This window comes from Haliotis asinina, chromosome 9 (genome assembly GCF_037392515.1).
Source record: "Haliotis asinina isolate JCU_RB_2024 chromosome 9, JCU_Hal_asi_v2, whole genome shotgun sequence".
In the NCBI taxonomy this organism is placed as follows: domain Eukaryota; kingdom Metazoa; phylum Mollusca; class Gastropoda; order Lepetellida; family Haliotidae; genus Haliotis; species Haliotis asinina.
The window spans coordinates 24,009,298-24,023,817 of record NC_090288.1 but is presented as its reverse complement, the minus strand read 5'-3'; the positions used below and the strand labels follow the sequence as shown (position 1 = coordinate 24,023,817).

At 40.2% G+C, this 14,520-nt stretch overlaps 1 protein-coding gene across 2 annotated transcripts in view; it reads left to right on the top strand.

Moving 5' to 3' along the window:
• Positions 1-14,520, top strand: part of LOC137296217 (ras-related protein Rab-7L1-like) — a 142,924-nt gene that overhangs the window by 114,278 nt on the left and 14,126 nt on the right. For both annotated transcript variants that reach the window (XM_067827955.1, XM_067827956.1), the window contains one exon: positions 11,881-12,002. In XM_067827955.1, the coding sequence (XP_067684056.1) occupies positions 11,881-12,002 (122 nt within the window). The remainder of the gene's footprint in view (positions 1-11,880; positions 12,003-14,520) is intronic.

Sequence of the window (14,520 nt, the reverse complement as noted above, 5' to 3'; positions counted from 1 at the left end):
TAAGAATAATAACTAGGATTGCCTCAAGGGCAATACTGACGGTCTTCAGACTTCCTCCATACACCCTCCGAGGCTATCTTCACTTGAACAGTTTCTTTGGACGCCAGCTTGACTGTCCATTGCAGTAATTTTTACATTCATTTGGCACTGAGTCAGCACTGCTGACACAAACACAAAATTCACAAACAGCAGAAAGTATGCTGAAAGGGACAATCAAATATACAGACCACTGAAAATATTAGATCCTGACATTTCCAGAATGCTAAATATTTGAACTGTAGACCTAACGACAACGGAGTTACGGCCTGTTAAAGAATCGACTGTTTCCTTGGCCATTAGAAAAGCAGAAGTGGGTGCTAATTCTAGATTTTCCAAATTGAGCAGGTTCATGCTCATGCTGTTGATCAGTGGATTGTCTTGTCTAGACTCGAGCATTTACCTGCTAACCCAGTGTAAAGCAGGTATGGCCAGTCATAGGTTCCAGATTGGGCAGATGGATGCTCATGCTGTTGATCACTGGACTGCCGGGTCCAGGCTCGATCGTTTACAGATGAAAGCCATATAGTTGGAACACTGATGAGTGCGGCGTAAAAAATATACAAACTAATAGGTGTCACATTTCGCAGATCGATGCTCATGCTGTTGATCACCGGATTGTCTTGTCAAAACTGGACCATTTACAGACCACAGACATATAGTTGGAATACTGCTGAGCGCGGCGTAAAGCAATATACAATCTAATTGCGCAGATCGATGCTCATACTGTTGATTACTGGATTGTCTTGTCCAGACTCGATCAATGACAGACCGCAGCCATATACTTGGAATACTGCTGAGTGCGGCGTAAAACAATATACAAACTAATTGGTTCCAAATTGCGCATGTCGATGCTCATGCTGTTGATCACTGAACTGCAGCGTAAAACTGCACTCACTCACTGTAACAGATTCGACTATTTCCTTAACCCTCATGTATTTCTGTGAACATTCACTGCTAAGCCAGTGTAACGCAGGAATACTGCTCAATACGGCGTAAAACAATATACAAACTACTGGAAAGACTAGATCCTGACATTTCCAAAATGCTAAATATTTGGACTGTAGTCCTAAGGACAACAGAGTTACGGCCTGTTAAAGAATCGACTGTTTCCTTGACTCTTAGAAACCCGGGAAGTGGTCAGTGTTGCTAGATTTTACGAAGCTTCCTTCACTTATCTGTGAAAAATGCCAAAATCCGAAGCACACACCCCCTCTAAGTCTTTGTGGCGTAATTGTGGCCTAACTATTGACTTTTAAATGACCATAATGTGAAGCAAAAATGTTCTCCAGTTAATCATCTACCGTTTGATATTTTCAAACATCAAAGTCATTATGTTTTCGCAGAGTTGTGACATGTTTAAAAACCTTAAAAACTGCGTTTTTACAAAATTGACCAACTTTCGAGGGCGATAACTCCGAAACTATTCAAGATATCAATATGTCTTTAATGAATATAAGTAGCCCGGGGTGTGGGCTTTCAATCGACATATCAAGCACTAGGGTACTGTTCACCGTTCAGGAGCAGGCAACCTTGAAACACAGGCACGGTCAAAACTTGCGAAAATGTGCAAAATTGCAAACTTTGTCTTTCGGTCGTTATTGTGACGTAACTACTGATTTTTACATAACCATAATGTGAAGCAAAAATGTTCCCCATCCAATTCTGTATGGTTTGGTGCTATGTACGATGACATATCACAATTTTCCGCAGACTTTTGATAGTTTTATGAACCCTATGAAAACGTGTCTTGAACATTTTAGCCATCTTTCAGGGACGATAACTCCATAACTTTTCAAGATATCACAATGCCTTGAACAAATTAAGCTTTCCAGGGTATGGGCTTTCTAACGATGTATCGAACTGGTTTGTGCTATATGCCGTTCTGGAGAAGAAGATTTTTAAAGACAGGCACTGTCAAAAAGCCAACATCGACGAAAATTTCAGTTTTTTCAAAATAGCCGAAAATCTGTCATGACGGCCAACTTCTGCTATGCGTTGAATCGCTGGAGATTGATGTTGTCTACATTGTGTGAAAATTTGGTTAATTTATCTCTAATAGTTTTCGAGTTATTCAGGGTGGAAGAAAATGACATTTTGGGTTATCTGCCCTTACCGGAAGTCGCAAGTCAGGATTTTCTGTTCATTGTATACCTTTCAGCATATAGGCTATCATCCCTGAAAGTTTGATGGAAATCAGAGGCAACAGCCATGTAGGTTGAATACTACTGAGTGCGGCGTAAAATTCAACTCACTCACTGCAACAGAATGCTGATGAGTGCGGCGTAAAACAATATACAAACTAATAGGCTCGAATCTGTGCATGTCGATGCTCATGCTGTTGATCACTGGATTGTTTGGTCCAGATTCGATCAATCAGAGACAACAGCCATGTATGTGCAATATTACTGAGTGCGGCGTAAAATTCAACTCACTGTAACAGAATGCTGATGAGTACGGCGTTAAACAATATACAAACTAATAGGTTCCAAACTGTGCATGTCAATGCTCATGCTGTTGATCACTGGATGGTTTGGTCCAGATTCGATGAATTAGAGACAACAGCGATGTAGGTTGAAATCTACTGAGTGCTGCGTAAAATTCAACTCACTCACTGTAACAGAATTGACTATTTCCTTAACCCTCATGTATTTCTGTGAACGTTCACTTCTATGCCAATGTAACGCAGGAATATAGCTGAATGCGGCGTAAAGCAATATACAAACTACTGGAAAGTTTAGAACCTGACATTTCAATACCACTAATACTGCTGACTGCGGCGTAAAGCAATATTCAAACTAATAGGTTCCAAAGTGCGCAGATCGATGCTCATGCTGTTGATCACTAGCTGGAATAATGCTGAGTGCGGCGTAAAACTCAACTCACTGACTTTAACACAATCGACTATTTCCTTAACGCTCCTGTATTTCTTTGACCATTCATTGTTAGCCCAGTGTAATGCAGTTGAAGGGAAACTCGAGTTCTAATTTGACTGTGCTATAGCGGCGTTAAAAATAGATTTCTGCCTGCCACAGCGGGACGCGAGCATTTTGTTCAAACTTGAGTTGATTTTGGCTGGAAATGGGCAATTTTTCTTTCCGGCGTAATTGTGACGTAAGTATTGATTTTTACATAACCATAATGTGAAGCAAAGATGTTCCCCATTCAATGAGCTACAGTTTGGTATCATAAACGATGAGATCCAGTGTGTTTTCGCAGAGTTATGACATCTTAATGAACCCTACCAAAATGCGTCTTTGAAAATTTGACCAACTTTGAAGGGCGATAACTCCGAAACTATTTGAGATATCAAGATGCCTTGAACAAATTAAGCTTTCCAGGGTATGGGCTTTCTAATGGTGTAACAAACATGATCGTGCCATATGCCGTTCTGGAGAAGAAGATTTTCAAAGACAGGCACTGTCAAAACGCGAAAATCGGCGAAAATTTCAGTTTTTTCAAAATAGCACAAATTTTCTTCTGCTGCAAATCTTTTTTTACATGTTAAGTCTATGGGGAATTCACTTGTCTACATTGTGTGTAATTTTGGTTAATTTATCTCTAATAGTTTTGGAGATATTAAGGGTGAAAGATTTTCACATTTTGGGTTGTCCGCCCTTACCGGAAGTCGGAAGTCGGGATTTTTTTTCCATTGTATACCTTTCAGCATATAGGCTATCATCCCTGAAAGTTTCATTGAAATTCATCCAGCGGTTAGGTCAGGAGAGCTGGCACAAAATTCGTACAAATAATAATAATAATTCGGATAATAACAGTATGTCTTCCGACTTTCAGTCTGAAGACCTAACTAGGATTGCCTCAAGGGCAATACTGACGGTCTTCAGACCTCCTCCATACACCCACCGTGGCTATCTTCACTTGAACAGTTTCTTTGGCCGCCAGCTGGACCGTCTATTCCAGTGTTTTTTACATTAATTTGGCACAAAGTCAACAATGCTGACACGAACACAAACTTCACAAACTGGAGCAAAAAAAACAGAACAAACTGGATGGCAAAGTCAGATATACAAACTACTGGAAAGATGACAACCTGACATTACCCAAACACTAACTGTTTTGTTTGTAGGTCATAGGTTCCAAATTGCGCAGGTCGATGCTCATGCTGTTGACCACTGGATTGTCTGATCCAGACTCGATTAATGGCATAACGCAGCCACATGGAATATTGAATACTGCTAAGTGCGACGTAAAACAATATACAAACTAATCAGTTCCAAATTGGGCAGGTCGATGCTCATGCTGTTGATCATTGCATGTTTTGGTCCAGATTCGTTCATTAAGAGACAACGGCCATGTAGGTTGAATACTACTGAGTGCGGCGTAAAATTCAACTAACTCACTGTAACAGAATCGACTATTTCCTTAATCCTCATGCGTTTCTGTGAACATTCACTTCTATGCCAATGTAACGCAGGAATACGGCTGAATGGGCGTAAAACAATATACAAACTACTGGAAAGATTAGAACCTGACATTTCCATACCACTAATACTACTGAGTGCGGCGTAAAACAATATACAAACTAAGAGGTTCCCAATTGCGCAGGTCGACGCTCATGCTGTTGACCACTAGATCGTCTTGTCCACACTCGATCAAAGACAGACAGCAGAACATACTTGGAATACTACTAAGTGCGGCGTAAAACAATATACAAACTAATAGGTTCCCAAATGCGCAGGTTGATGCTCATGCTGTTGATCACTGGATTGTCTTGTCCAGACTCTGTCAATGACAGACTGCAGCCATATACTTGGAATACTGCTTCGTGCGGCGTAAAACAATATACAAAGTAATAGGTTCCCAATTGCGCAGGTCGATGCTCATGCTGTTGATCACTGGATTGTCTGATCCATATTCGATGAATGACAGACGGCAGCCATATACTTGGAATACTGTTAAGTGCGACGTAAAACAATATACAAACAAATCAGTTCCAAATTGGGCAGGGCGATGCTCATGCTGTTGATCATTGCATGTTTTGGTCCAGATTCGTTCATTAAGAGACAACAGCCATGTAGGTTGAAATCTACTGAGTGCTGCGTAAAATCCAACTCACTCACTGTAACAGAATCGACTATTTCCTTAACCCTCATGTATTTCTGTGAACGTTCACTTCTATGCCAATGTAGCGGAGGAATATAGCTGAATGCGGCGTAAAGCAATATACAAACTACTGGAAAGTTTACAACCTGACATTTCCATACCACTAATACTGCTGAGTGCGGCGTAAAGCAATATTCAAACTAATAGGTTCCAAAGTGCGCATGTCAATGCTCATGCTGTTGATCACTGGATGGTTTGGTCCAGATTCGATGAATTAGAGACAACAGCCATGTAGGTTGAAATCTACTGAGTGCTGCGTAAAATTCAACTCACTCACTGTAACAGAATCGACTATTTCCTTAACCCTCATGTATTTCTGTGAACGTTCACTTCTATGCCAATGTAACGGAGGAATATAGCTGAATGCGGCGTAAAGCAATATACAAACTACTGGAAAGTTTAGAACCTGACATTTCCATACCACTAATACTGCTGACTGCGGCGTAAAGCAATATTCAAACTAATAGGTTCCAAAGTGCGCAGATCGATGCTCATGCTGTTGATCACTAGCTGGAATAATGCTGAGTGCGGCGTAAAACTCAACTCACTGACTTTAACACAATCGACCATTTCCTTAACGCTCCTGTATTTCTTTGACCATTCATTGTTAGCCCAGTGTAATGCAGTTGAAGGGAAACTCGAATTTGAATTTGAGTGTGCCATAGCGGCGTTAAAAATAGATTTCTGCCTGCCACAGCGGGACGCGAGCATTTTGTTCAAACTTGAGTTGATTTTGGCTGGAAATGGGCAATTTTTCTTTCCGTTGTAATTGTGACGTAAGTATTGATTTTTACATAACCATAATGTGAAGCAAAGATGTTCCCCATTCAATTAGCTACAGTTTGGTACCATCAACGATGAAATCCGGTGTGTTTTCGCAGAGTTATGTCATTTTAATGAACCCTACCAAAATGCGTCTTTGAAAATTTGACCAACTTTCAAGGGCGATAACTCCGAAACTATTTGAGATATCAAGATGCCTTGAACAAATTAAGCTTTCCAGGCTATGGGCTTTTTAATGGTGTAACAAACATGATTGTGCCATATGCCGTTCTGGAGAAGAAGATTTTCAAAGACAGGCACTGTCAAAACGCGAAAATCAACAAAAATTTCAGTTTTTTCAAAATAGCGCAAATTTTAACCTGCCGGCTAACATTTTTTACATGTTGAATCTATGGGGAATTGAGTTGGCTACATTGTGTGAAAATTTCGTCCATTTATCTCTCATAGTTTCCGAGATATTCAGGGTGAAAGATTTTCACATTTTGGGTTGTCTGCCCTTACCGGAAGTCGGAAGTCGGAATTTTTTTTTCATTGTATACCTTTCAGCATATAGGCTATCATCCCTGAAAGTTTGATCGAAATCGGCCCAGTGGTTAGGTCAGGAGAGCTGGTACAAAATTCGTACAAATAATAATAATAATATTCGGATAATAACAGTATGTCTTCCAGACTTTCAGTCTGAAGACCTAATAATATTCGGATAAAAACAATATGTCTTCCAGACTTTCAGTCTGAAGACCTAATAATATTCGGGCAAAAACAGTATGTCTTCCAGACTTTCAGTCTGAAGACCTAATAATATTCGGGCAAAAACAGTATGTCTTCCAGACTTTCAGTCTGAAGACCTAACTAGGATTGCCTCAAGGGCAATACTGACGGTCTTCAGACTTCCTCCATACACCCACCGTGGCTATCTTCACTTGAACAGTTTCTTTGGATGCCAGCTGGACTGTCTATTGCAGTGTCTTTTACATTAATTTGGCACAAAGTCAACAATGCTGACACGAAGACAAACTTCACAAACTGCAGAAAAAAAAGAAACTGGATGGCAAAGTCAAATATACAAACTACTGCAACGATGACAACCTGACATTACCCAAACACTAACTGTTTTGTTTGTAGGTCATAGGTTCCAAATTGCGCAGGCCAATGCTCATGCTGTTGACCACTGCATTTTCTGGTCCAGCCTCGATCAATGACACTGCAGCCATATAGTTGGAATACTGCTAAGTGCGACGTAAAACAATATACAAACTAATAGGTTCCAAATTGCGCAGGTCGATGCTCATGCTGTTGACCACTGGATTGTCTGGTCCAGACTCGGTCAATGACACTGCAGCCATACACTTGGAATACTGCTAAGTGCGGTGTAAAATAATATACAAACTAATAGGTTCCCAATTGCGAAGATTGATGCTCATGCTGTTGACCACTGGATTGTCTGGTCCAGACTCGATCAATGACAGAGCCCAGCCATACACTTGGAATACTGCTAAGTGTGGCGTAAAACAATATACAAAGTAATAGGTTTCCAATTGCGCACGTCGATGCTCATGCTGTTGATCACTGGATTGCCTGGTCCAGATTCGATCAATGACAGACCGCAGCTATATAGTCGGAATACTGCTGAGTGTGGCGTAAAACAATATGCAAAGTAATAGGTTCCAAACTGTGCATGTTGATGCTCATGCTGTTGATCACTGGATTGTCTGGTCCAGACTCGATCATTGGCAGACCGCAGCCATATAGTTGGAATACTGCTAAGTGCGGCGTAAAACAATATACAATCTAATAGGTTCCAAACTGCGCAGGTCGATGCTCATGCTGTTGATCACTGGATTGTCTGGTCCAGACTCGATCAATGACAGACCCCAGCCATACACTTGGATTACTGCTAAGTGCGGCGTACAACAATATACAAACTACTAGGTTTCAATTGCGCACGTCGATGCTCATGCTGTTGATCACTGGATTGTCTGGTCCAGACTCGATCAATGACAGACCCCAGCCATACACTTGGATTACTGCTAAGTGCGGCATAAAACAATATACAAAGTAATAGGTTCCCAAATGCGCAGATCAATGCTCATACTGTTGATCACTGGATTGTCTTGTCCACACTCGACCATTGACAGACCGGAGCTATATAGTTGGAATACTGCTGAGTGTGGCGTAAAACAATATGCAAAGGAATAGGTTCCAAACTGTGCATGTCGATGCTCATGCTGTTGATCACTGGATTGTCTGGTCCAGATTCGATCATTAAGAGACCACAGCCATATACTTGGAATACTACTGAGTGCGGCGTAAAATTCAACTCACTCACTGTAACAGAATCGACTATTTCCTTAACCCTCATGTATTTCTGTGAAGATTCGCTGTTATGCCAGTGTAACGCAGGAATACAGCTGAATGCGGCGTAAAGCAATATGCAAACTACTGGAAAGATTAGAACCTGACATTTCCATACCACTAATACTGCTGAGTACGGCGTAAAGCAATATACAAAGTGATAGGTTCCACATTGCGCAGATCGATGCTCATGCTGTTGATCACTAGCTGGAATAATGCTGAGTGCGGCGTAAAACTCAACTCACTGACTTGTACACGATCGACTATTTCCATAACGCGCCAGTGTTTCTGTGACCATTCAGTGTTAACGCAGTGTAATGCAGGTGAAGGGAAACTCGAGTTCTAATTTGAGTGTGCTATAGCGGTGTTAAAAATAGATATCTGCTTCTCACAGCGGGACTGGAACATTTTGTTCAAACTTGAGTTGATTTAGGCTGGAAATGGGCAATTTTTCTTTCCGGCGTAATTGTGACGTAAGTATTGATTTTTACATAACCATAATGTGAAGCAAAGATGTTCCCCATTCAATTAGCTACAGTTTGGTATCATAAACAATGAAATCCAGTGTGTTTTCGCAGAGTTATGACATCTTAATGAACCCTACCAAAATGCGTCTTTGAAAATTTGACCAACTTTGAAGGGCGATAACTCCGAAACTATTTGAGATATCAAGATGCCTTGAACAAATTAAGCTTTCCAGGGTATGGGCTTTCTAATGGTGTAACAAACATGATTGTGCCATATGCCGTTCTGGAGAAGAAGATTTTCAAAGACAGGCACTGTCAAAACACTAAAATCGGCGAAAATTTCAGTTTTTTCAAAATAGCGCTAATTTTCTTATGCTGCAAATCTTTTTTTACATGTTAAATCGATGGGGAATTCAGTTGTCTACATTGTGTGTAATTTTGGTTAATTTATCTCTAATAGGCCTGACTGTGCCAGGATCACCCAAACCCTGTCTGCTGCATTTCAATTTTTAATCTGTAAAACATAATATTCGGTAAAGCCAATGAAATTATTTATATCATTGAATTTTCTGTCCCTTTTGACAGCAATGTGATTGGCAAGATTCAGGAAAAGCATGATAAATATGCGGACCTCGCCTTTGAAATGTCTCGCTTGCATCCCAAGTACACTGTCGTCAGGCTCCCCATTGTTCTGGGTGCCCTTGGTTTCGTACCTCCTGATCTCTTGACACAGATCAGGAGAGTGCCCGGGTTCTCCACCGGGAGCACAGCCCTTCTGACAATCTGGGTAATGCAGAAGGCTGCAGTGTTGGGGAGCCTCCATATTCTCCGGAAAGTTCTTGGTGGATTCGACTAGGCAGTGTTTCCTGGGAGAAGTCCCATTCGCTGTCTGGGCTGCGTGTAGAGGGGGCGAGGGCCCTGAGCTGATGATGAGCTTGACCAGCCTGACTGTGCCAGGATCACCCAAACCCTCTCTGCTGCATTTCAATCTTAATCTGTAAAATAATAATAATAATATTTGGATAATAACAGTATGTCTTCCAGACTTTCAGTCTGAAGACCTAATAACTTGATAATTTAACGCCTCCTTCTTCGTCAGCCCAGTAGCCATGTGGTTGAGCGTCTGCCTATGGATGAGAGAATTGCGGTTTCAATCCTGCTTTGGAAAAGCTTTGTATTGTGGGTTTAATCTTGAATCATATTTTTCTTGAATGTTGATGTTCATATATAAAGTTAGGAAAATTAAACCCCGGGAAGCAGTCTTACTAATGAAAAGTAAAACCTGGAAAGAGCTCTTTCTAGCGAAAAGTAAACCCTGTGAAGCGGTCTTACTGATGAAAAGTAAAACCTGTCCCTCCAAAACAAAAACCTCAAATGTAGTTATTCTGGGAAAACAAGAGATGATCTAATATAAAATGAGAAGCACACTTTAGGTTTATATGAAAATTACGAAAACCTGGAAGAGGTCTTACTTACAAAACAAAAACCTCATATGTGGTTATTCTGGGGAAACAAGAGACCTAATATACTCTTTAAAAAAAGTAGGGGAACTGTACTTTCAATGTACAATTGTCGAAATTGGGTGATGGGATTGAGTCAGTGTTGATACAATGATAATGGATGCTTTGAGAATGCATCATCATCCCATGTTAGGTGGTTGGAATATGACATGAAAATTTCAGGTTTACAATTTTCAGTCAGTTGTGTGTGAAAACCCTGACTGTGCACAGTTGCAAGAAAATTATCGGAAAAAATGGCCTACAGTGACTTATCGACCTGCCTGCAAAATGTCAAGATTCATAATGACACCCCATGCACGTGTAGGAGACTCCCACACTGTGCATGTGCTTCCCATGCATTGTTTGTGTGTGGTGATAACGTGAAATGATGCTACATACACAAGATGAATGTCATTGTAACGTTCCTCAATGGGTTTTCATTCTACCAGACTTAAAAGTTCAGGTTCCCCTACTTTATGTATATATATAGTGAGAAGCACACTTCAGGTTTATATAAAAATGTTCAAATTTTGGACCTCACTCAGCTACAGCCCAGACTAGACACTAGAAAATGTGGGAGCTACTGAAGGCCTGATTAAAGACTAAAGGGAAATATTTGGATACTCTGTCACAAGATTTCCAACAAACTTCGATCGGTAGTATACCACGGCTCATTCATTCTGTATTGCAGGGCAAGGGGGTCTCACAAAGTACTGAAAAGACTTGTAAGAGAATCATATCTCATCATATTCAATTAAGAAAAAAATCAAAACTTAATGTACATGTATTAGATATTTGCCACAAATGTGATGGAATACTGTATCTTCTTAGACACCAGACCAGTGACTTCCACCAGTGATGACCTCAACATTTTGTTCTTGGGGTTTGAATGCCAACATACTGACAAACCTGTTCTTAGACATTTGTTCTGACATTTATTTTCAAACATGAATGAAGTTGAGTACAGCTGTGGATAGTTGTGGAACCATAGTTCATGTTTATTGTTGGAGTGCTTCTTTGCAGTAGTTTAATCACTGCCTAAATTTGATCTTTGCACTTTGACCAAACTGCAAACTGAAACTTGTTTAGGCTATCATTCAGAGATTTTGTTCAAAATTTAATGTAATTTTGGTACAGTTGTCATGTTTAAGATTTTTTAGTAAAAGGGATTTCACTCTTACAGTTTGACCAAAGTTTCTCAAAGCACATCTCCTCATATTGTAAGCATTATCACCTCACAATCTAAATCTTTTCTTGATTGTTCCCACTTGAAATGACACGAGGGAGCCAAACCTTGACCAAAATGTAATCATAAGTTGTTCACATGACTAAATATTTGTTGTTAGTCCTTAGTATCCATACAGAAATTGTTTGAATATCAGTGCTGACATAAGATTTGGTTAAATAGTTTGTTGACATTTATCATAAGTGTCATGAACATTTAAAGATGTTCTGGAAAAAATGTCTTTGGAGACTTTCATCTTTGAACTTTCAAATTCAAGTTCAGCTACTAAGCCTTGCAGGTCAACTGTATTATTTATAGTGTTTCATATATTTATTATTACTGGATATAACCTATAAATGTAGTACAGATGATTCTATGTTGTTTCCTGTTTCAGTGTGACCTTAGCCACAGAGAAGTAGAACAGGAAGAAATAGAGGACATGTGTCGGGAGCATGAATTTGTGGGATGGACAGAGACTTCAGTCAAAGAGGGCCTCATGATAGACGAATGTATGAGGTAAGCCATTTCCAACCTCAGTATTGTGAATGTCACTCCACCATTACACATAGGTGCCATAATCCTGTATTTTGACAGTAATAGTGGAAATCAGTAAGCTTGTGTTTATGTTCCTTTTAACCTCAGCAATCTGTTGACCGTCCATGTTGGAATCCTATGACCCCTTGGGAATTTTCTGGTTCTGATGAAAGGCTTTATATTCATGAGATGATCAAAACATAGCTTTTGTTGATGTTTCAAAATACTACCTCTGTTACATCAGGAGTAATCCCACCCACCTCCTCAGTATTTTTCATTAAGATGGCTGATGTTGAAGAGAAGTGAAGTGCACAAGAGCAACTGTTTGTTTGTGGATAGCAAACTGTGAAGATTCCATGAGTGTGCAATCTGTCTTTTGATATGCCACAGCAGCTTGATTGAAACACATTTTTATGACTACTGCTCAGCCATTTCTAGTGGAAACAAAATAAACTCCTCAGTACCCTCTCATTGTACAGCACCGTCTTGGCAGTTCAGGTATTTTTACATGAGGTAATTTGGCACTGGTTTTCCTATTAGAAGTTTAATCTTGAATGAAAGTATGAAAGGACACAAGACAAAATTGTTATTCTATTTATTAATTTTCATGAGGTCATGTGTAATCAAAACTGAATTGAAATAGCTCTGTCTCTGGCAAAAGGATCATGTAAGGTGTACAGGTATTAGTCCTTTGGCTGGAGGGGGTCCACATGCGGCCCCCCCACAGTTCTACTTCTTTGGTATTTTCTAGTAGCCATGGGTCTCTCCATCAGAAAAATGCATGTTAACATTTAATAAACTGGTTCCCGAGGTACCTATGGAGAGCATTTTTAATGCTACCCCACATGTTTTTCATACGCCATTTTTTTGGGAGAGGGGAAACAAATGCAACAATATCTTTTTGCCCTGTGAATTCACCGTAACAAACCACCACTCAAAATGTTGGTATTTGAATTCTCTTTCACATGGTACATAATATATGCAAATCAGGCGGACAAGTAGGTCACCAGAGGTCAAAAGGTCACACAATTTAGCAAAATCACAAAATCTTACTCTTGCTCCTATATGTCAATGTTCTGGTTCCAAATAGGGAATTTTACCGTTATAACACCCCAGGAAGTGAACTATGATGATGTTGTAACAAAACAGAAAGGCTAATGTTCCATTATTTAACCAATTTTCACTTCTACTGAATGTGAAATAAAGGGATAAATCTCAAACCGTAAAATAGGTTTTGAAACTGTCACATGGTCAAAGTCATTCATCATAGAGCTGTCACTCTCCTCGCTAGACACGTATTCTTCATCTGAAGAGTTGTGGTTCTCCTTCCCATCATCATCATCATCATCATCATCATCATCATTTCCACCTAATTCACTGACAGTATCTTCTAAAATGTCAACCAACTGTTGAGGAAGGATGTCTCCATCAATCCATTGTGGCTGCATGACACCATTCTCGAATGTCCATCCGTGACCATCCATGGGATCAGGTAAAACTGGATCTGGAATATAGGCTTGCTTCCATATCAACACCTGATACTTCACTCGATTCACATGTTGTTTTAAACAGCTTTGACAGGGAGGTAGCGAACCCATCTCGAAGATCATTTTCAGATTCAATTTGGACTTGTTTCCAATGCCACATTTTGCTATCAATTTCTTGTACCGCAGATTATCAAAATGCTTCTCACGTGTATCACCATACAAAGCACAGGTATATTCCTCAAGTGTTTCCATCACATGGCTGGATATGTCTGCACATTGTCCTAACTCACTGAATGCCTCTTCAAAGCGCAGGTTTTTTTTCAAAGTTTTAATGGGGTTTACCTTACCCTTGCCTTTGAAGGCGCTAGAGCTTTCACACCCAGTGAACACGTGCAAGTTCAGTAGAGAAGAGCGGTAAATTGGTGACAGGGTGTTTGCTATAGCTGTGATATCTAGACAGGGCCTCTTGTTGCCCTTTCCAGTCTCAAATATCACATTAATGTTTTGAAGACGCTCTGCGTGGTGCAGTAAAATGAAAAATACATCTGTATCAGGACTCCGAACCCAGGCATACTTATACCCAGCCTCCTGTGCATAAAGACAATATAGGATAACCCTTGAATCTGTTTCCTCCTGTGTGGACTGTAGAGTTACAATCTCCTCCTCCACGGATGTTGTCTTCCCATCAGACGTTAGCTTGAACGCTCTCCCCTCAACCACAAGTATCACACTTCGTTCTTTAAGTGAAGAGTTGTAGTCACCACTACGTATACTCCACGAAGACATCAACACTGCCACTAGTTGTTTCTTGTTCTCATCATTTGTTAAGAAGACTGGCCAACTCTGTGGTCTCCGTGTTTTTTCACTACTCACAATGAGCTTCTCACCACAACCTCTCCTCTTCCTCTCGGCATCTTTTACAGAGTTGTTCTGGTACATGTCCGTGCTGAAGACCACATCTGAACTTTTATTCATGCAGTTGAAGATTTTCTGTGCTATTCCTTGGAATGTAG